Source organism: Mytilus galloprovincialis, chromosome 10, assembly GCF_965363235.1.
Source record: "Mytilus galloprovincialis chromosome 10, xbMytGall1.hap1.1, whole genome shotgun sequence".
NCBI classification, from domain to species: domain Eukaryota; kingdom Metazoa; phylum Mollusca; class Bivalvia; order Mytilida; family Mytilidae; genus Mytilus; species Mytilus galloprovincialis.
Window position 1 is genome coordinate 27221734 of NC_134847.1, and position 25311 is coordinate 27247044.

Sequence of the window (25311 nt, forward strand, 5' to 3'; positions counted from 1 at the left end):
GTAGTCTGTTGTTATTTATGTATTATTGTCATTTTATTTATTTTCTTTTGTTACATCTTTTGACATCGGACTCGGACTTCTCTTGAACTGAATTTTAATGTGCGTATTGTTATTCTTTTACTTTTCTACATTGGCTAGAGGTATAGGGGGAGGGTTGAGATCTCATAAACATGTTTAACCCCGCCGCAATTTTGCGCCTGTCCCAAGTCAGGAGCCTCTGGCCTTTGTTAGTCTTGTATGATTTTAAATTTTAGTTTCTTGTGTATAATTCGGAGTTTAGTATGACGTCCATTATCACTGTACTATTATGCATATTTTAGGGGCCAGCTGAAGGACACCTACGGGTGCGGGAATTCTCGCTACATTGAAGACCCATTGGTTGCCTTCGGCTGTTGTTTGCTCTATGGTCGGGTGGTTGTCGCTTTGACATATTCACCATTTCCTTTCTCAATTTTATTTTTATTGCTTGTTTTACATAACATGAATTTGTTTGTTTATATTTATCATATTCGCTAGAATATTAGAATATTTTGAGCGTCTACTTCGTGCAAATTATTTCTATTCCGATTGAATTCTGACAATAAAAACCACATTCATTTAATCTAATGATATACACCTTTACTTGTGTCTACATCTTTTAGCAGAAGTTGAAATAATCAAAAATCGCGAATATAAACGAATTTTTGATATATGTAAACAAATTTTCATCTTGTCTAGATCTGTTCTTAAATAGAAATTTAATCTCAGCGTTAAACGTATCATACTGTATACCAGTGACCAGTCTAGGATTCAGTTCGTTAAAATATAAAGAGTAAAATTCTTTGATCGATAAAATATTGTATTCCTAGTTTTTCAATAAACTATATAGTACCTATACGTATAAAAGACTATTTCTATAATTTATTTTAGAAATAATTGATGCAAGCTATACTTTATTGTAGTTTCAACATAGGTAGGCATTATATTCGTGATTTTTTTGCACGAGCGAAAGTGAGGACCAAAATGACACAAATATAATGTCTACCCATGTTAAAACTACAATAAAGTATAGCTTGCATCAATTATTTCGATTCTGATTACATGGATTAGGACAATGAAAGTAATTTCTCCGTCCGATGTGTAAAAGGGTAAAGCGATTGTGAAGGCAGTTCTTTGAACTTCAATTTTTGTTTGTAACGAAGAAAACAGCTGGCTCTGTGATTTTTCAGAGGGAGGAGTTTTCGAATGCCAGCATGAACGGTTATCGTTACTAGGTCAAATATGTCAATTTCGTACTGCAACACATTACAGTCATAATAAATGAATTAGTAACAACATGTGCATCATTTAAGAGTTTGAAAGTATTTTAAGTTAATGAAATATATATTAAATGCATTCCAATATTGGATTTAGAGCATGGGTTTATTCATAAAGCGAAAGAAGCACGTCATATTAGAAGTGTTTTGTTATTATGCAATAAACATAAAATTGAAAATAGAAATGGGGAATGTGTCGAAGAGACAACAACCCGACCAAAGAGCAGACAACGGTCGAAACCCACCATTGGGTCTTCAATGCAGCGGGAAACTCCCGTGCTCGGAGGTGTGCTTTAGATGACCCCTTAACAAAAAAGTATACCAGCTCAGTGAAAATGGACGTCATACTAAAATGCAGCGGGTTTAACATGTTTTTGAAATCACAACTCTCCCCTATACCTAAAAAAACACACACAACACACAGTAAAATAATGATACTGATACATAAATTAACAAAGGACTATTAGCAGTTACTGACATGCCAGCTCCAGACCACAAATAAACTGATTGAAAGATTATGTCTTCATCATATAAAATCCCTCCCGATAGGAGTTTAGTATTTACCAACATAAAACATATGAGAAGAACATTATCCGTATCATGCCAACAACTGTAAATAAATGTGTTTATTTCCGATGCAACGAACCTATAGGTGAATGAATATTAAAGCCAACATATGCAATCTTTAATGACCTGAACAGTATGATGATTAACATTCAGCAGTATTGTGATATTCTGAGGCGGTCAATATTGGTAGAGGAAGCCGGAGTGCACAAAAGAAACCCCAACGTACTTTGGGAGGAAAACTGACAATACTAATCAATTTAAAAGATATACGTCTAGCGCACCTGTTGTGTCCGGGATTTGACAAAGTAGACCAAGTGAACACTAAGTCCCCTGTAAATCAGGAAAACAATATTCTATTCAGAGTGTCTTAATTGAGAGATTTGTTGAAGCTTTTTATTCAACAATAATTTATTTATAATCAAATTATGTTTTATGCATTTCCAACCTTGATACAACATAGAATACTAAAGAATAAACAACACGAACCCCACCAAATATCAGGTGCTCCGGAAGGGTAAGCAGATCCTGCTCCACATGTGGCACCCGTCGTTTAATAAATAGTCTAATTCGGTAGGTCACATTCATGAAAGGGAAAGGGAGGGGGATTGTAGTTACGACGTAATGAACATATCCGATATCCGATATCATTTGTGAAACGGTTATTCCATAACGGTCTCCAACTCCTGATGGCGTCCATAAAATTTACGAAGGGATGATTTCAACTTCACCATTTGAAACTCTTAGTTTAATAGCTTCCTTGTGAGCAGCAGCACCTCTATCACGAAAATCATGATAGGAAATGCAAGCACGGGAATATAGTATCAATTGGGAAATATATACCCCGTATGCAGGTGCTGCTAGAATGTTGCTACTTAGAAATGGAAAGTTCACAGTTGGAAAGCTGAAATCATCTCTTTTGTCGTAAAGTTTTGTTTTCAACCGACCCTCATTGTCAATTTACAGATGTAAGTCAAGATATGAGGCCGACTTAACTGAATCTGTAGTATCCTTTATCTCTAGCTCGATGGGATAGATGCGTTCCACAAAGTCACCAAATTTTGAATTATTTAGTGAAAGAACATCATCTATATAGCGGAAAGTAAAGTTAAAGGATATTTCTAATTTCTTATCTTTCTTCTTAAGAAGTTCCTGCATGAAGTCAGCCTCATAATAATAACGAAACAAGTTGGCAAGTAGAGGGGCACAGTTTGGTCCCATTGGAATGTCGACAGTCTGTTGAAAAACACGTCCTCCGAACGTAACAAATATGTTGTCAATCAAGAAATCAAGCATCTTGATAATATCAGTTTCAGAGAATTTTTTGTTTGAATCAGAGTAATCCTTTACAAAGTAGGATTTATCCCTCCCTACGACAAGATACTTGTATCTACGTTGGCCATTCTTTTTATGAAGCAAAGCAATACCAACTCTTTCAATTTGTCTCTTAGTTTGGAATGTGGAATACTTGTGTACAGAGTAGAAAAGTCAAATGTTTTAATAATGTTACAAGATGAAAGAGAGTTAGATTGTAAAAGTTTAGTTTTTAAAACACCCGGTCTACATTTTTCTCTAATTCTTTGACAATTTATACCTTTCTGCACTCATTGTATAAAAAAAAATTAATCAACGTGTGGTTACCGGTGATCTCAGAAGATGATTGGATGAGTTTAAGGGTCATAACCTTAATTAGCTAACTGAACGAATCAAAATATGCTAATAGGTGTTAATGAAACTGACAACTTTGTAAAATGTTGAAGGCACTCGAAGGGGATTTGCGTTTAACAAAAAATGAAAATTTATCTTTTAATAATTAGAGAAACAAATTCTTACATAGTTACTCGTGGATTATTGGATTTATCCAATCTCGAGATAGTTAAATTATAAATTTATCCGAGGCTCGGACTTAAAAATTTATAATTTAACTATCTCGATTGGATAAATCTGATAATCCACTGGTATAAATGTAAGAATCTATATTTCTCTAATTCTATGGAAATTTATCCCTTTCTCAACCAATTGTATAAAAATATAATCAACGTGTGGTTGTCGGGGATCTCAAAAGATCATTGGATGATTTGAAGGCTCATAACCTCTTTAGCTAACTGGATGAATCAATATATGCTAACAGGTGTTATAGCAATTGGCAACTTCGTGGAATGTCAAAGGTACTCGAAGGGGGTTTTCGTTGAACAAAAAAAGAAAAAGTTATTTTTTAATCATTAGAGAAACAAATTCTTACATAGTTACTCGTGGATTATCGGATTTATCCAATGTCGATAGTTAAATTATAAATTTTAAAGTCCTCGCCGAGGCTCGGACTTTAAAATTAATCATTTAACTATCTCGATTGGATAAATCCGATAATCCACTGGTATCAATGTAAGAATCTATATCATCGATACTCATCAAACAATAGTTTATAATGATAATATCACTACTTTCCTCTTAGAAACGAATTCAAATAAGTTTACATCTTAACAAAATCAAATGTTACCTTATCATTTCCTGACATCATTTTGCCAACTTCGCCAATTGCTTTAAATGGATTAGTTACAACATTTCCAACTAAATTTCCTGGATAACTTCCAACTGCTTTCGCTGCATTTTTTTCGTCAGCAGAATCTGATACAGCAGTAAAAGGGGCAGCCACGACACCTGCAGCTGCTGCTACTGGTACCCAAATGGGGGAGGTTATGACTGTGAAAAACGTTTTAAGACCAGAGTTGCTGTCAGACATTTTTTAAAAGTTGTTTGTCAATCTGCAAAAATAATGATATGCGCAACGATATTCATATGTAGAAAATGTCAATATTTGACAATCTTACGCTTAGTTCAACCTTTACCTTAAGTTATCAGTTTTAATGTAAACAATATTATCATGTATCTGATTATCGTGCAAAAACACCCTTATTATACTTCTGATAAAATTTAAAGGCCGCATTATATAAATTATCTGTACGATGAGAGAACAACATGCTAAAAAACAAGTCAATTATTATATTGTTATATTTGTTTTGTATTTTACTTTAAGTAGTAGAAGATTCTGATGGCGGAAATGGGAAAAAATAATTATATACTCCTACAAATCTTTAGTACATTTTAGTATCATCTTGATGGACCTTGTTGTCAAGTTTACAGACTGATACAATAAATCAATTTTTGATAGATTTACGATTACGAATGAATGGAGACTTCACACAAATAATATTCAGCAAAATAAAATACTCTATCTGATAGAAATAAACAGAAAACCCTTTTTAACGATTACTACTTGTTTATTATGGCAAGGCTGTCTTGAATTTGAAGGAATGTGGTCTTCGTTTTATTGTATTTTGAATGTTACAAATGTCTTATGATTTGGTTCGTCATATAATTTAGGATTCAAAGAAGACAATGATAATTTAGAAACTGGAAAGTACAGGTTTTTTTTTGTAAATGAATAATACACATGGATATGAAGGATGTTTTTTTTTTATTCTTTTGCCAGATATTCAAAATTCTCTGGTTTTATCCATGTAGTGCCATTATTAATCTTTCCTCGCTAACCCCTACTTTTTTCATTATTTAATTGCATTTAGTTTAAGAAGCAACATTCAATAAAATCTAATAAAATCCCTGTTACTTTTCCCTCTTTCTGTGTGAAAAAGGTGCCAATGTTAAATGTATGAACAGTCCAGAGAGAATTATCCCTCACAAACTTGTCAATGACTTATATCTCGAGAACAACCACATGATCTCACATTCTGTTCTGCCTTTATAGCCCCTTTACGAATGAAAAAACCTCTCGAAGTGACAATCATCGTCAGTCCACGTTCTGAATTCTTATTAGATGATGCTTCATGGATTTTTCAAAAGAATTGCCTAAGTGAATAGGGGACCTGACATTGTTTTTTTAAACAGAAACATCATAATACTGTTTTAAACACTGACCAAGCGTTCTTTGTCTTATACAAAAAAAGTATAATTTCCGAGATCAAAATGACAGTAAATACAATACGCGACGGAGATGATTTCATAACTTTAATTCTCAATTTTAATTTTTCAAGTATAATGCGTGATTTCCACACCGTTCGAATTTTTAAAGATATTGACAAGATCATAAATCTGCGTGAACAGCAGAATAATTTATAACGTAACTTCATACTATTTAAATAAATTTAGATTATATAATGATTCATTATAACATAATTTTACATGAAATGTTTTATTATAATTGTACAAATACTGTCCTTTTCATGGAGTCTAACACTTCTCTGTATCTAGGTATGACTGTCTGGGGGTTTAACATATTAAGTGTTTCGACAATTTAATATAAAACTCCACGTTAAAATCACAATGGTTTAGTACCCGGTTTCAAGACGATTTTAAAGTTGACTAGTTTAAATTTGATAGGATGAATTTGGTGTACGTGCAACATAAATGATCCTGACAATAGAATCGAAAGTAAGACACTTATCTTTTCCTAAATGTGACATTATCCATATAGAGTTTAATATTTCTTAAAAATAACGCAAAAAAGTAAAATCACTAAAATACTGAACTCCACGGAAATTCGAATCGGAAAGCCCCTGATCACAAAGTGAAGATATGGTATGATTGAATAAAACGAATGTTCGTTTTTGATGCGTTTTGTTATTTGCTTTTGCCATGTTATTATGGACTTTTCGAAATTGATTTAGCCCACAGGTGCTTGGGTATATGATGCAGACACCCCTTCTATTTTCTTCTCCTTGCTGATTAAAACTTCCAACCTTCCATATCTCCAATATATCCATCACCCCGGTGCACGCCTCACCCAGCTTCGAGTGATTAAACCTACTCAGAAAAAAAACCAACTCCACCATCCATATAAAGAAACAAAAAGTCAACCAACTCGACGCCACTTCTCCGTCAAAAATAAATAATAAATTTGACCTACCCGGACTCCACACCGACCCTTCCGGAAAACGAACTTCCCCGCCATCAGATCGCAGACACATATTTTTTCGCAAAGTACTTCTTCATTTAAAACTAAAAGTTATTATTTGTTTTCTTTCACGCATGATGTTGAAAGTATAAAACTATTAAAGTTGGATATGAAAGATTTGATTTTCAAACAACATTTTGTTATGACCTTGACTTTCAATTTCAAAACATTCCTTAGATTTGAAATTACGACAAATTTCAGTGAGGCCTTTCAGTGAAATGAATACCTATAACAAAATAGCCATTTAATTTGTAACTGTATCGATTGTATCGTTTTCGAAGTGTGATACAAGTTTATGAATGAGTGTTGACGCCCCGACACCCGAGTTCGTTATATATCGTCATTTCTATTTTTACCTTTAAAATAACTGTCATTTGCTTGATTCTGTACCGGCATTTTGTTATGTAGAAAACAGTGGATTAAACCTGGTTTTATAGCCAGAGAAATCTCCTACTTGTATGCTAGTTGCATTTATTCCAATCTGGGAGCACAACAAACAGACATAACAGGTAAAAATTTCAAAAAACTGGGGTCCAGTAGTTAGCATTGTATTATAATCTGTATTAATATTTTAAACAAAAAAGTATATTTCAACAACAAAAAAACCCGCATTTAAACAATCTGTAAACGAAGGACTTAGCAAAAAAGAAAACATAACATAAAGTTTATACAGAATATTTATCAACAAGGTCCTTTGGTATCTTTCGTTGAAAATTTTTTGAAACAAGCTGAGACGTTCTTTGACATAACCCTGGTTAATGAACATTATGCTGAGACACTGGTGACATTTTATAAAGCCTGAGTAGAAGCTAGAACTCTCTTGAATACCGAATGAGTTGGAAATGTATATCCGGTATAAGACGTACGAACAACTTTAAATTCATTTTTGAAAAGCAAACAAACTGTGAGGTATATTTTTAAGTCTAATAAATCATAACAGGAAGTCAAACTTTTAAATCTTCTTTTTTTGAATATTGTTGTATATTTGAATTTTTTTATTTTATCTTATTTATTATTTATGGATCAATAACTATATAGTCATAGCGATAACTCTGGTGTGCTTAATTTGTGTTTGTTTCTAAGAGAATGAAATGAAAGCACTGGTGAAATTAAAAAGGTGCCAATTGTCATCGAAATATATAACTGACTCACTTATGGTCGTGGCATTTTTTCTATTTCTTGCATGAATATATATATATGTCTCAAATCACACTGTACAGAGTGCGTTACGAAAAAGTGGTACGAAAATCTGCGTTGATGTGATTGGATTATCCAGCATCATATGACGATATCACATAATTTGCATGGGATATTCGGTAGGTAATTGATGACTTTCAAAGGTTAAGACGATGTACATTTTGTTCATGGCAACGGCCACCTGTGTTTTCTTCAATGACATACAAAACACTCACACTTTTCACACCATGAGGCTGTTGACCATAAGAGAGATAAGTTAAAACTATAAATTAAAAATTATTACATTAAAGTTGGTGTTTTAATTGTCAGAAAAAAATGTTCTAAAAGGTCCAAACTACAAAATGAAAATTTAAAAAAAAAAGTTGTATACGTGACAGCCGTCTGTCTGCCAAAATATTCTATGTATCAAATGTAACGGTCTATAATAGTTCAAGTTCAAGAATATTGTATCGTGAAACAACTTTTCGGTTCTTTAATTTGATTGAATATCAATGCATATCCTTTTCCGACGATGAGGACAAGCTGAATGACGCTTCAATCAATGACAAATGACGAAATAAAAGTAAGTTAATGAATAGGATATACTCTATTTTTATAATAAAGGGTGTGATCAGTTTATATCTGGACACAGGAACCAAGTCTAACTATCTCGTCAATAAAGAAACTAACTATCAAAAATAGCATTCTGGATAGTGGGTTCTTGCTTATAAGGAAGGTAATAAGTTATCAAAGGTACCAGAATTATAATTTAGTACGCCAGACGCGCGTTTAACCAAATACAGACAGATATGTTCCTATTGTCGCAAACAAAAGTAAATTAGTTGTTCCTCGAATTTGACCAATACAGCTAGATCTATCACTGGGTTTCTTCAACTTTGTATTTGTTTGGCTTTTTAACTGTTTTGATCTGAGCGTCACTGATGAGTCTTATGTAGACGAAACGCGCGTCTGGCGTATAAAATTATAATCCTGGTACTTTTGATAACTATTTGTACTTTAAACAAGCTACACCACGAGTGCAACATGTGTTACAGGATCTGTGCATGAAATAATTCGCTTCACTTTAATTCATACTTTGCTCAATTTAAAAGGACTCACGCAATTTATAAAGATTTTATATGCTTACCAACAATTTGATCAAGCGCTACTGGTGGACGTTTAGTTCCGAATGGTATTATCAGCTTAGAAGTCAGTGCTTTAGGTGTAATACCACCAAATCATGGTACGTCACATCCGGTTGTATACGAAAATAGGTCGAAAAAAATATTATGGTATTATCATCTCAGAGGTCAGTGCTTTAGTACTGACATAATTGACGAAACACTATTCTTCAAATCTCCTTTGAAACATATTAATGAATATGTCGAAATAAAAGTCTCTCTGTGAATACATGTACAGCTTCAATCTTGTATTCTTATATTTATGCCACCTTAACATTATTTTTTTATGTAAAGTGTAAGCTAAGCGATTTGAAGGTATAATTGATATAACGTACTAAATGCATATTAAAACATAAACAAAAAGACAAATAGACAACAACAAACAACGTTGGTTTTAAAGACACCTACATGTTCCCTTACCGACTTCAATGACCGACACTCGTAAAATGTAAAATCACAAAAATACTTAACTTAGAGGAAAATCTAATCGGAAAGTCCATAATCAAAGTTTATATACAAAATACAACAATTTATACCACTACACTATAAGATGCAACATTTCATTGAACTATACCATTACATAAAAGCATATGTACATGTACCCTTCTTTCCTATTTTCTTATAAAGAAGCATAAAGAATATGAGAACAAATTGAAACTAAAACAAATGTTGAAAAAACAGTTGACCTAGTTTGTAAAAAAGCAGAAGAATATTTTTTTTCACTATTTCTTTTCAAATATTCATGAATATACTTTTTTAACACACAAGACCTGAATGGCGCTCGAAAAAAATAGAGGTATTATTGAATCACAAATTATCAAGATTCGAACGCTATGATGTTCAATGAAAGTCAAAGATGAAGGTGAAGGTTTATTTCACATATGCATATGTATATGTATTCACGTGGATTCACATATGTATATAGGCCTCTGGGCTTTGTTAGTCTAGTTTTCTAAATTCTAGTTTTTTTATATGATTTGGAGTTAAGTGTGATATCCATTTTCACTGCATAGATTCACAATTTATATTTAGGGTCCAAATGAGGACCAAGTGTGAGGTTTTTCTCGCTGTGTTAAAGATCCAATGGTGGCATTCGGCTGTTGTCTGCTCTTTGGTCGGGTTGTAGTCTCTTTGACATATTCCCTGTTTCCATTTTCCATTTTTACTTTTACTTTGCAGCGTAATCTCTAAATGTTTAAAAATCAAAATAACACTTTAATTAACAATTTACTTTTTTTGGAGCGGTTTTATGGGTTTAACATCAAGAAGAGAGTGCAATGCCACACATTTGAATCCAAGGATGTACATTGTATAGATAACGGAACGTCCAAAAAACTTAACGGACCTGCACAAATAGCAAACAAATCCGGATTAAGACTGTCCGAAGGAATACAAAATTTGATTTCATAGATCTGTATCAATTTTATAGTAAAAGTATTAATCAACGGTGAACTCAAGAAATGCATGATATATATAATGACAGTACTGAGGCTCTGTTTACTAGGCTGAGGATATTCTCAAGAATTTGTTTTTTAAAAGCAAAGCAGTATCGACCCAGGGCTACAAAATTCAAGATAACACATTAATAGTGTATGCATGTGTAGCCCTTTTATTCGGAAAAAGCCTATTTTAAGTTAGGGATATGCAATTTTGGACTTCTGTTTTTTTATTTGATTTGGTGTTTGGTATTTTTTTACGGGATAAATCTTCATTAGGAAATAATCAAAACATATTATATGGAAGAAATAATACACAGAGATAAAATCAATTTTTATTATAAAAATAACCCGGATCAAATAGTTTACGTCGATTTTTCCAAAATACATATTCATACATATTGGTTAATGGCTTATACAGAAAATATCGGTCTGTATTTTGATATACCAAAATTATAACTCAGTCTGATGTGGACTCATCCAACAAATTAGAAACAAAAAAGAAAGAAAGAAGAAAGGAAATATAACCCATAAAAAGTAATCAACAATAAGAAATAAAACATATGTTATAGATAAAATCCCTCTTGAGTCTATTGTCTTGCATCTTCCCCCAGATATAAGACAACCATGCTGTACACGTTATTTGTGGTGTGTATCTGCTCTTCTATTCAATTGTCTATACTGATATCTTTTCCATTTTCTAGCCTTCATTCTCTTTGATTCTACAAGACGAAAATGATGATCAAACACAATGTCAATATAAATATGGATTTTTTTATATTTGATTTTAATATAATCGAACATGCTTACCAAAGCTATAATTAGTATTTTGTTTTAGCTAGATTAAGGAGTTAAGTTAAGAAATAATCTAAATTTGTCATAGCATGGCAAAGGAGTATTTAAGCATTTAAAGCCCCGTTATCGAAAAGTAAAATCACAAACATTCTGAACTCCGAGGAAACTTTAAAACTGTAAGCCCTAATCAAATGAAGAAATGAAACGCTCAAACACTTCAAACAAACGGATAAACACTGTCATATTCCTGACTTGGTACAGGCATTTTCTGATGTAAAAGATGGTTGACCAAACCAGGTTTTCAAGCTAACTAAATCTCCCACTTGTATGACGGTCATTTAAAATGCTGTGTTGGTTTAATGATACATAAAATGTCATAAAAACTGACACGTTGTTTCATAACTTATACAGGTAATGAAATAGACGATGTATGTCAACATATACATATACATACACATATACCAATATAAAATATAATTCATCAATATTTTACCCCTTACTCTTTCATGTCGAGTTGTTTAATGAGCTAGGATAATAATAATAATATACAATTTTCAAAAACATAAATCGAGTGAGAATTAAAATCATGGTAATTAACAAAACAAAGATTTCAACAACTCCACAATACAAAGACTTAGATATGTCATATCATAACTAACATTAGTACAACGTTAGATGTAAATGTGACCTCACAGTCATGGAAATATATATCGACAAAATTTCTCAACTTTATTAAGAACGATGAATAAACGAATCGATGGAGGGAATGAAAGATTAGAGAATATTGTACTTCTACAATCGTAGTGTAAATCTACAGCGCATTATTTCATAAAAGGGTAACAAAAGTTGTATGCGCATGCGTGAAAATAAAATATCAATCTTAATATCATTTACCTGGTTTCTTTCTTGATCCTTTACATGATTCTGTAAATACAATAATAAACATTAAATGCCGGTGACAGGCTTCATAAAATTAATTCTTATAGCTACACAAAATCTACATGATAAGAATAACTTGTTTTCATTTCAGTAAATATTTTTCTTCTTTTTGCAAAGTAAGTCTGCTTGTAACATAATACAGGTACTTGTTTTTAAAATCCACAGTATATCATTTTTTAAAGTTAAGCGCCCCAGCACACTGTGTAAATATCCGTGTTAATATTTCATGAAGCATTAAACCTATATCCCAAGTAGGAGTGCCTCGATATATAACGGAGGAAAATATCTGTACGGAATAGAACAGACATATATGGTAGTAGGACTATTCCTATGACATCGATTACGAATATTTTTTTCGAATTTGATATTTATATATCCCTTAAACCACAGAGATAATTGAACATCATCTCCTAACTTTTATTTGTTTAACAATGCAAAGTTTAATAAATAAAAAACTCTTTATATGATCCTAAAGTTTGTAAGATTTACATAAAACAAATTCGTGCCATATTAAACGGGCCCTTGGAAGTGTGTTAATAGCGTTTTCATCTATGCCTTTAGTTGAAGCAAGTGTTCCCTTACGTGTGGTATAATCAACCACTGACTGATATGTCCATTACACACGATGTTATTTATTACACCCAGGATAAATCAATTTTATCAAGAATCATGCTAAATTTCAGTCAGTTAAAGTTTTGTCGTTGTTTGCTGCCGCCCTGATTTAAATGTGATTGCTTTTATCACTGCGTCGTCCGTGAGGATTTTCGTCACTCCTGTTCAAAAATTAAGATTTTTCAATTTAATCCATGTAGTAAACTTTAAAAATTTACCATAGTTTTCGAAAGAAAAACGTCCCAATGTTAAATGTATGAAAAATCTATTGATAATTATTTCAAATCAATTGTAATTGCTTATATCCTAATAACAAGAAAAATCCTTACAAATAATTAAAAAAAATAAGCAACCACAAAAATGATAAGCAGTTAATAGACACGAGTAGATCACATATTTAGAGCCAATATAGGTTTATCGATGTTCAAATGTCATACTCAGGGTACTAGTCATCATTTCTTGATTTATGTGTTATTGTACCTGGACAAACTCCTGAGTTACAAATCACGTGGAGTGTACTGGAACCAATACAATCTTGTCCATTGTTAGAAGATGGTGGGCTGTCACAACGTCTATTTCTATATCTAATGCCATTACCACATGTGACAGAACATGTTCCAGTCGACCAGGCGCCCCACTGACCATCAACTTAAACAGATTATTTGAATAAGTTTTTCACGTTAATATACACAATTGATATTTGACAGCATTATTTATCTTTTTAGATTGATGACAATGTCGCTTAATGAGAAATAGGTTAGTGCAATTACCGTTGAACCAATTGTTAATACCAACTGATAAATAATCTCGATATGGGTTTTCTTGAATTTGGATCCTCAATGTTCTTCAACTTTGTACTTGTTTGGCTTTATAAATATTTTGATATGAACGTCACTGATGAGTCTTATGTAGACGAAACGCGCGTCTGGCGTGCAAAATTATATTCCTGGTACCTTTGATAACTATAAGGAGTTAAAAGTCTTGTTTCGTAAAAAGACATTTGTTTCATTGACACTCATACCACATCTTCTTAATCATTCTGAGAGACTTAGCCGTGTTATATAACATTTTGCAGTATATAAATGATTGAACCCTACTGCAATTTCAAAAAAGTATATCTGAACATTTTGTGTTTGATATTTGACTCCATAAAGTATATGACATAGGGAAGTTGATTAAATTGCGTATATAGTGTGAATATTATATACTTCTGTATAAACATTTAGTATCGATGAAACAAGTAACCGGTTAACTCTACTGTAAAGTAGTTCATAAATAAAGGAGTTCACCATCATTGGAATATATCGGCAAGTAATTTCTTATATTCAGAAATAAAATCATATATCAAGCCTTATTTGTTCTCAAGTTTCATTAAAAATTGTCTGTAATTTGCGTTTAACGCCGTTATATCTGTATATTGCACGTTAAAGTGAAATTCGTATGTATTACCTTGGCAAACCCAATGCAATACATTTATTTCAAGAATAGTTTTCCCCTGTATTCATTTTAACACCGTACTTAGCTCTAAAATATGAATAAAACTTTATGAATGTCTTGCTTTCAAAACATTCATCTTAGTCAATCGGTACAAAACGAGTTTGTTGTTCCTCCGGAGGAGACTAAAAATCGAGGAAGAAAAACAAAAATAAAAAAGGTTTGCAATTAAACCTACGTTTTGTACGATTCAAAACAGTCTCTGTTTATTGGTCAGATTCATAAATGTTATATGATGCTCAAAACGAAGTTCCGGAATTGTAAACCTTTCTATTTTAGTTTTTTCTTCCTCGTTTTTTAGTCTCTCTGCCTTACCAAAAATTAAATACATGATTAGGTACGCATAATATATTAACTTTATCTTAAATCCCGTATTTATAAATACCTGGACAATCAGTTAAACTGCATTTTAATGATTCTTCATTAGACCCTTCACAATATTTTCCACCGGCGGAAGGTAATGGGCTGTCACACGTACGATTTCTGGATTGAATACCGTTTCCACATGTGGCCGAACATGTTGAGTTCACCCAAGAGCTCCATCCGCCATCAACTTCTAAATATAAACATTTTATTAATGGATTTATTTATTCTAATCATGAATAACAAAAACATAATCTTTACAGTTGTTACGTTGATTACCTTCATGCTTCTAAGGCAACCTTTTTTATGAGTATGTCTTAAATGTCAGTTCTTGCAATTGTAATCTTCAAATATTTTTTTTTACTAAGATGATGCAAAGGTGTTATGGGTGATTTCAAAGAATGTGTTTATCTATATCTATCTTACAGATGAAAAAAAAAGATTCGTATCATCTACATCCGATTTCACCTGGATAGATGCACGCTTGATAAAGCTAGTTGGTCTAGCGAAATATTGAGTTTATTTTCATCATTTTGTAAATATTTTAAACATTCTTATATTTACATACTAAATAGTGTGTTAAAATTACATTGTTAGGCACTCTATCTTACAGATGAACATGCACTTATGTAAATTTATATTATTATAGATTCCGGAGATAATCCTTCTGTTAATGATGATCTTAGATATTTGTAGTATTGTAAAAGAACATTCCTGACCCGGTGCAGGCATTTTTTAAAGTAGAAAATGATGGACCAAACATAGCCCCACAGCTAGTATGGCACTTCTTTCATCAAGTTACACATAATGTGAATAATAAATATTTGTGTATTTTTGAAGATCTAGTTATGTAAGAATTAAATAATGTGTTTTAGAAATTTACTCACACAACAAAGCAAGTGATCGTCATTTAAAAGCAATAAGCGCTTGTGTGCTTGCTTATTTGCATAGTGAAATGGTTACTTCATGTTTTGACCGATTTTCGGTTTAAGGTTTAATCAAGTTGACAACGCATACAATTTGATATGACAGTGCTTAAGAACATGTTTGGTTTATACAGGTTTTCGGTTTACGCAGGATTCGGTTTAGCCATGTTTTACTGTAGTACAGAAAAAAGTATACAGTAATGACGAGTGTTTGTCCTTCTCTACCGGCACATCTATGAATTCAATTACTCTTAAAAAAAACAACTTAATACTTACTTGGACACTTTGATGCATTAAAACTGTTGATGTCAGTGGTTAAGTTAAAATCAGTACAAGTGCCAGAGAGTCTCCCAATATTGGTTTGATTTGATCGCCATTCAAAAAAATCAGCCATTGTACAGCATATCAATGGGTTACCACGAAGTTGCCTACAACACGTAATTTTGAATATTTAAAAAAGTATATTTTCTTTCTTCACCGTAACATTTGATTCCTTTCAAACTTTCAATGAAATCATTTTTAGAATACAGCTTGTGAAAACGAATAAATATATATAAAACTAATAACCTGATAGATATGATAGATACATAACATCAACGTCAAACCAAATAGTATTGAATGCCCCCCAAAAAATCAATTTGAGTGAACTTAAAAATCAATTTAATGCATTTAAAAAAGTACATTTGGGAAACATTCAAGTGATATCATATTTTTTCAAAGATTGAATTATACTTCACCATTGTCTTTCATATAGCAATGGTACTCAAAATGAACGAAGATCTACATCTTTGTTAAATACATTAGCAGATACCGTTGTCAAATTATTTCCATCTATAGCATAATGCAACATCAGAAAAATATAAGTTATGCAGAACCATTTTAACCAGATGCGGTTTAAATAGTCGTTAACATACATCAAAGAGAACAAGTTAATAAGTGATTGTTTTAAATAGATTTAACTTTTAAATAAGTTATCATACTAATGTATAAATGTTAGAAGTTTGATAAAGAACAGTATTTTTATTATCTGTTATTACTTCAACAAAAAATGGAAGTCAAATCACAATGATATGTACAATGATGTAGTATTATACAAACAGCTACGGTATACACACGTCAAGAAGCACATCGCAACGGTTATCGACCGCTATGACCTATATATCAGTTTTCCTTGGTACATGTTGCTTACGATTTTGTGCTTTCTTCGTGTCGGTTTAGTCCTATTTTCATTTATAAACCGCATTTTTTTACAGTATCATATTACCAACAAGTGAACAATCGCATTACCCAATGAGACATTAGAAGCGTCATCAAATAATCTAATTTGAAAGCTTCCCTGTGATGTTCTTTTTTTTAATCTTCATGTGGCAGTTAAACAATAAACATGTTGTGTGGGAGTTTAAAATTAAATGTGCTATCTGAAAATCGAAGACTCGCGATGTGTTTAATAGTTATTAACCATATATATACGTTCAGGCGTTACATTTTAAATATTCCAATTCGTTACTCTCGTAGATAGTCGTCTCATTGACAATCACATCATATCTTCTTCTTTCTATATCATGCAAAATAAAACAATAGTATTGACTACTAAACCGTATTGCTAAACCGCTGTTTTCGATTGTTAATAAGGATACTCACAAATGTTCATTGTCAAAGACAAAACAAAAAATGAAAAGAAATGTTACGTTGAGTTTAACCAATACTTTGGACCATTACCCCCGGAAATGTGAAAATATTAGAACAATTAAACAAGAGAAAAAAATCGAACATTTGCTCTTTTAACGTCTAGCATAAAATGTCCTTGCATCGTAATATTATATTTTATAATATCAAACTGTATATACAAGTTGGGTATTATGATCTAAATGTCGTGTCAAAGCATTATTCGAAATAATTGGCCGATTAATTTGTATAAGAAATTGGTGTAAACTCATTTCATTTTGAGATTTTCAGAACTTACACGAGGATAAACAAATCTAATTTAGCATCTGACAGATCTGATTTTTATCAAGTGGCGATTTGTTTCTAGCATTTTGAATAATATCTGCACGAAAGAATAACTATTTTATACGTACAATTTAACAATTTGGAATGATAAATCCCTCTTATTATTCTATTTTGTCGATCGAAAAGGTTTGCATTTTTTTTATATCTTTACATCAATATTTGCATGTAGCGATACACTACTTACAAAAATCGCAAAGACTGAAGATCAGAGAACGCACCATCTTCTATTCTAGAAATTCTGTTGTTGCTTAAAGATCTACAAACAAATGAAATATAATTTGTGCATGAATTCCGTCCTTCGGGCAATTAAAATAAGAAAAATAATCATTTATAATGTCAATCTTTAAAGAACTGGATTGTTCGGAAGTAGTACCGTAACTTTCTTTTAAAGGTCAGAAACAATAAAAGTATACCGATGAGCAAGCCCAAGTAAATCCATTCAGAAAGTACAAATCAATGCAAACGGCAGCTACTGACAAACGAGGAGAGGTTGCACTGATAATGGCTCTTGTTATGCATTAATCACCTCCAATGATAATCAACAAATACGTGATGGAGACCTCAAATACTTGTGTAGTGTCAACATCAGGTTCGGTTATCATGTCGTTATAACTCATCCTAACTCATATTTGAGTTTGATGTCATCTTCTGTGCCGATATTAACAACACACGTATAAGGCAGAGACAAATATGTACTAGATATGCTATCTTTTCTTTTTAATTATGACAGGTTTAAGTGTTGCATTTCTAACATAAGAGTTCATCAGGAAAAATGAACATCCCATATAAAACTTATTCTTGAATTGATCTCCAATTTGACATCAGATCTTTAAAGGAATTTTGTCAAAAAAAATGGAATTATATTATATATATCCGATCTCTTATAGATTATTTACATGCTTAAATGCAACAATGTTTTAGCAATAGACAACCTTTTTAAAAATACAACATGTACAACATGACTGTACAATGACTACGGATATTCTCAAAAATGAAAACATAAAACAATCAGCCATTGGTCAAGTCTTACAGACATCGAATGGCGAAAATGTGATATAAAAGGACGATCGGATGGACAAAACCATTGCATATAAATATGTCCTATATCCAGTACATAATAACTTCGTGATTACATTCACAACGGAACAAATACGATTTTGCATTCTTACGTAATTACAATAGCTGAAGCGATGTTAGCCCTGATAATGATTATAAAGACATTGTGAAATAAAACCGAGGTAACAAATAATAGCAAACTTGTCCCGTTAAACAAAGATTTTAAACATTACAAGCACACAACCGCGACATTGCTAGTCCGTGACAGAATTTATATATATATATAACACAATTAAATTATGAATGCATTTAAACCTTCCAATTATCATGACATAAATCATCATTAATTAGGTTAAATATTGTACACTTGCAGCGTAATTGTATTTATTATACAATTGGAAAGTTTACAAAATTAAATGTGCTATCTGAGAAAATTAAGAACTGTTTTTTTTGTTTAGGTCACCCAGTAATGATATATTAAAAAAAAAACGTAAAAACAATAAATTGAAGGATGAATTTCATCAAGACTTTGAACCCTTACCATTGGAAATGTGAAAATATTATTACTAGTATGGTATTTCCTTGCGTGGTTCCGTTTTTATATATTTGATTGTAAACATTCTTCAAGTAGGTGTGATTTTAAATATAAAACAAAGATGGTGTATGATTGCCAATGGAACAACTATCCACTAGAGACCAAATCACACAGAAATTAACAACTATAGGTCATCGTATTGCTTTCAACAATAAACGAATCCCAAACCGCATAGTCATCTATAAAGACCCCGAAATGACAAATATAAAACAATTCAAACGAGAAAACTAACGGTCTAATTTGTGTATAAAAAATGAACGAAAAACAAATATGTGACACATCACCAAACGACAACCACTGAATTACAGGCTCCTGATTTGAGAGAGGCAGCTACATACAGAATGTGGCGAGGTTCAACATGTTAGAGGGATGCCAACCCTTCCCTAACCTTGAACAATGGTGTAACAGTACAACATAAGAACGAATTATAAAAATCAGTTGAAATAGGATTAACTCATCAGATGGATATAAATAGAAATACATATAACAGAACACAAAGTGAACGTGGACGGGTAAGTATTTTTTTTTAGTTTTTTGGTAGTGAGTATGTGTAATATAGTTTCATTATTCGAAATGACTGCATGATTACACATTTAAATTCAAAATTGTCTTAGTATTATCACATTTGGATTTGCAGTATTTCTCTTATTAATCTATTTTGATTTGTCGATCAAAAACATTAGCAGTTTTAATTTTTACTTCCATGTTCGCTGTTTTTAATAAAGAACTTACAGTGAAATCACAGACTGAAGACCAGAGAACACATCATCTTCTATACTAGTAATTTCGTTTTCACTGATTTCTCTACAAAATAAATATATCGATATATCAGTTGTGAATATATTAAACGCTTTTAGCAAATGATAATAATAGAATAGAAATTAGTAAAAAACAAATCTTTAAGTAATTTAATTGTTTGGGTGTGGTACTGTTATTTTTTTGTAAGTGTTTGAAACCTGTAGCAACAATAGTATATCAGTTATCAAATTATTTGAATAATTTCTTAGGAAGTACAAATCAATGTAAAAAGCAAAAATTGAAAAGCGAGGACAAACCAGGTTGCACTGATAATTTCTCTTGATATTCATTAATCAATTCCAATGTTAATTAACCACTTTGTTATGATAACAACTTGAGTAGTGTCGACTTCGGGTTTCGGTTATCCGGTCATACGAACTCGTTGCGTTGCTTGAGTATGACTGATTTTTGATGTAATTAATTGAAAATAAATACAAAAAACAAAAAACAAACAAAAAAATATATAGGGAGACTATAGATTGCTGACAATAATTGCTTAAAACATCTGTTACAGTTAGGAATTATAAAAGATACATGTATCCAGGTGTTTTTTTTAAACAAAAAGTAATATATTAAGAATTTGAAAAAATCCAGGAAAAAATTGAAGTCAGAAATTTCCTTATTAAATGGCAAAATCAAAAGCTCAAGCATGTTAAACAAATGGAAACCGACTGTTATATTTCTGACTTGGTACAGACATGTTCTTTATGTATAAAATGGTGGATAAGACCTGGTTTTATAGAAAGACAAGACCAGAGTTCCAATGTATTTGATCTGACTAAAGGCAGTACATGAATAATTGAAAAAAAAATCTTTTAAGCTTTTATTATGATCTCACAAGAAATATAAGCATGTATTTTCCATCTCTGTTTTTTTCAATATATTGAAATTTCCAACACAACTATTGCCAAAAAATTGTGAGAAATTGCTAAAACATCAACCTTTGTTATCAAATGTATAACAATCCTTCAAGAAATGTAGGTGTGAGAGCGCAGATTTATAAATAAATATGAATTTTAATGGGGAATTACTTTTTTTTTTTAAATAGTTGATCCGCACTGATCTTCAAAGTTGAGATAGACATGACTGACATACTTGTTTCATACAATTAACATCATTATATGGCAATAATTGTACACTTAAGAGTTTCCTAATACAATTTTTCATCTGTAAGCAACAATATTCCTGTATAATCAATTGGCCAGCGCTGATTTTCGAACTCGTATAAGACATTGCTGCTATATATTTCACGAATGTGTCAATATAGATTTATAACGACCCTATGAGATAGTAGGCGTGAAATCGCTGAAATGCAAATATCTAGAAAACTTTAACTTGTAAGGAACATAATACTTTGAAATTTTTTGTTTAGCAATGATTTTCTTACTTGACCGGAATATAAGTGATATAAACTTAAATATATGAATTCTATCATAATCTGACAAGAATTGTATACGTTAAAGAGCTTACAAAACTAGAAGGACTGGTGTCTAATATGTCTATATCCCTGCATCGTGATACGCATTGGCAACTTATATAATTTAAAAATTAATCCAATAAGGAACTTAAATATTATCATTATAAATATATTAATTCTGCACAATTTTGTGAATGTTCATGACGACGGATTTGCTTCAATTGTCGTTACTACATGTACAATCGCGTCATCTTTTCCTGAAATGGACTTGCCGAATTAAGTGTCACATGTAAAACATGTCAGCTCACCCTTCCAAACTACTTCGAAACTCAGCCGGTATTTTGTGGGGTATGTCTTGTTTAGTCTTTGACTTTCTATGTTTTGTTTTATACATTGTTGTTTGTTTTTTTTTTTGTTTTTTTTTTGTTTTTTTTTTTATGTATTTTGTCACATCATTGTTATTTATTTAAAACATAATTAAAGAACAAATACGATTTTTAGTTGTCATGTACTTACAATGAACGAAGTAATGTCAGTCTTGAGAATAATTTTGCATCTAATGAACTAATTTTATTGTTGTATAAAGATCTGAAAACGGAGAATAATCCTTTAAGCTGACATATTAATCAATAAATAGTGTTTATTGTGACATTAAAAAAAAACAAACAAGATGAAAATATATTAGAAAAATTTAACAGTTGAACAAATTTTCTATACATTACAAGTTGGTTGACCGTTATTAAATATATGTTTCGCCGATGATAAAAGATATGTTCCTAATGTCGTAACTTCAATCCAGTATCATTTTCACGAATTTGACTCACCGAATTAGACTAATTACCAGGTTTGCACTAAAAGGAGCAACAAGACGGGTGTCACAAGTGGTGAGGGATCTGCCTACCCTTCCAAAGCGACTGAGATGATCCCCAATTTTTGGCGGGGTTCGTGTTGCTTCGTCTTTAGTTTTTTATGTTGTGTTTTGTGTACTATTTTTTGTTTGTTTGTCTTTTTCTTTCTTAGCCATGGTGTTGTCAGTATATTTTCAATTTATGAGTTTGAATGTCCCTCTGGTATCTTTTGTCCCTCTTTTATACATGTTTGTTTCTGGGAGGGGTGAGGTGGTGGGTATCTGTGATCAAAGTGTAATCGTATTATTCGAAATATTGGCTAATTAAAAATATGCATTATCATTTGGCTTAATATCATCACATTTTTAATTTTCTGCATAATTTGTTTTTTTTTTATTTTGTCGATGAAAAAGGTTAGAATTTTAGATATTTTCTTCCATATTTGCACTTGCAATTAAATACTTACAATGTTAACAATGACCCAAGATCAGAGAACGCACCATCTTCTATGGTAGAAATTTCGTTGTTGTCTAAACTTCTACACAAAAAAAACAATATCATGATATCAGTTGTGCATACATTCACATGATTCAGTTGTTATGCACTCACTTAGTTTTTGATTGATTTTATTTTTTTCATATATTGTTGTTTATCTTTTGATGGTTTGTCGGTGTTTTTTGCCATGACATTTTTACATAATTTAATTTTGGATGTAACGCGTCTTCTGATTGGCTGACGTTATTTTGTTATCAGCCCATAGATATAATTTCGTCATGTGACCGTGACGTCATCAACGTTTTTTCATGGTTATCTCCGGTTTAAAATGGAATTTAGAATTAAATTATAAGAATTGACTGTAATATTTTTTCTGTCTATTCGAAATAACATAAAAAATGTGGTGCGCACTGTTAAATAACCCGCTACGCGCGTTATTCAGTGTGCACCAAATTTTTTATGTTATTTCTTTATAAACAGAAAAAAATATTACAGTCATTCCTTAAATAACATATAGAAAGACATAGACACAAAGTTACTAGATATGCTCTCATCTTTGCAATTATTGTTTTTTTTTACTTAAGAGTTATCCAGAACAAATCAACTTCACATGTAAAACATATTCTCATATTGATTTTTAATTTGTTAATCAGATAAATAAATGCATTATACCTCTCGAAGATTTATGCAAATTAAATAGAATAACATTATATCTATCCAAGATCTTATAGAATATTCGAATCGAATTGAACAACTTGTTAACTTGACTTTTCATAAATATAATGACTATGGATAATCGCAAATGTTTTTTTTTTTAGAGAAAATCAGTCATTTACTAAGTCGTTCAGATATTGAAGGCCGATAAAATTAAATAAAAGGACCCTGGGATGAACAAACCCATCGCCTAAAAATAAATAATGCATCAAATGCATTATAATTTCGTGATTGCATTCACAAAGGAACAAACACGATGATTTTAAGTTGTTATGTACTTACAAGTCCTCAAGTAATGTTAATCCTGATAATAAATTGGCATCTATTGAATTAATTTTATTGTTTTCAAGAGATCTGAAAATGGAGAACAATTCTTAAAGTAGACATTCATCAATAAAAAGCGATTAAAATGATGTTGTTAATTGTTCATTTGATAACTCTTGTGGAATGTAGTCTAATTGGCAAACATACCACATTTTCATTTTTCTTATATTATGCCAAATCAAATAATGATATTTGCTAATTGTTTTTCGATTGTTTAAAATGGCACACAGAAATGTTATATTTCAATTGGTGAATTTCGTCAAGACTACCCATATCCTTTTACAGGTGATTAAAATATAATTATTAAACGAAATTATCACGTCGTTCCACTTCTATACACTTGATTGTAACATTTTCTCCAAGTATCTATGGTTTACTTTATTCTGTATACCTTTATGAAATTGTGTTAAATATTGTATACAATTGTTTGTGGTTTTTTTTTAAAGGGGTATGTGTATTACATGTTATAGGGGATATGTGTATTATTCAAAATAAATGGCTGATTACAAAATTTGAATTAGAATAATATATTACCATTTTTAATATTTACTTCCATGTCTGCACTTTGTAATGAAATACTTACAATGTTTCCAAAGAATGAAGATCAGCGAAAGCACCATCTTCTATACTTGAAATTTCGTTTGCGTTGAATGATCTACAAAAACATATTCATTAGTGTAAATAACTGGTAGCAACAGCCGGTAAATAGAAAGTTAACGATTGGAAAGTTAATATCATCACATTTGTCATAAATTTTAGTTTGATGTCGTCCATAAGCGCCAATATATTTACAAAACCGGTCAATGGCACTTACGAAAGAATTCTTTGATTGAGTGTGGTTGATAAACATCTCAAACCAAAGAAATGGTTGATCTTTATTGCCTTCAAAAAGGCTTATTCTTGATATAAATAAACGCATACAATCAGATTTACAAAACAATATATGCGGAGATTAGCGTACACAAATTGCATAAAACGTTTGTCATAATACGAAGTTATAAAAGATATCTATAGTCGACGTCACGTAAAACTGGTATAAAGTTTTCGGTTGGAAATGTTAAACTAACAACCGCATTCATTCAACATGACGTTTTTCAATTATCGGAATCAAATATCATTCCAAAAATCAACTACTGTCCTACCTTTTATTGTGTTTGCACGGTAAACTCATTGTGCCATTTTTACGTGACAGCAACTATAGATTTTCAATTTGTTTAAAAAAGAACGAAGTTTCAAAGCCAACACGTTGAACGTTTTTTATCTCGCCAATAGAAAATATTTTTTTAAAGATTCAGTAAAACAGT

The 25311-nt window shown here is 31.4% G+C and overlaps 1 protein-coding gene and 1 long non-coding RNA gene across 2 annotated transcripts; both read right to left on the reverse strand.

Moving 5' to 3' along the window:
- Nucleotides 1-10976: 10976 nt before the first annotated feature.
- LOC143049064 (thrombospondin-2-like) lies at nt 10977-16172 on the reverse strand. The gene is made up of 5 exons (XM_076222853.1): nt 16027-16172; nt 14847-15017; nt 13448-13615; nt 12311-12340; nt 10977-11343 (listed from the first exon to the last, which is right to left on the reverse strand). Exons 1-5 carry the CDS (start codon nt 16142-16144, stop codon nt 11261-11263), a joined length of 570 nt encoding a protein of 189 aa, XP_076078968.1. The 5' UTR covers nt 16145-16172; the 3' UTR covers nt 10977-11260.
- Nucleotides 16173-17943: 1771 nt separating this feature from the next.
- LOC143049065 (uncharacterized) lies at nt 17944-23012 on the reverse strand. The gene is made up of 4 exons (XR_012970034.1): nt 22941-23012; nt 22143-22214; nt 20144-20215; nt 17944-18016 (listed from the first exon to the last, which is right to left on the reverse strand). It is a non-coding gene; the product is annotated as an uncharacterized LOC143049065 (long non-coding RNA).
- Between the last annotated feature and the right edge of the window lie 2299 nt (nt 23013-25311).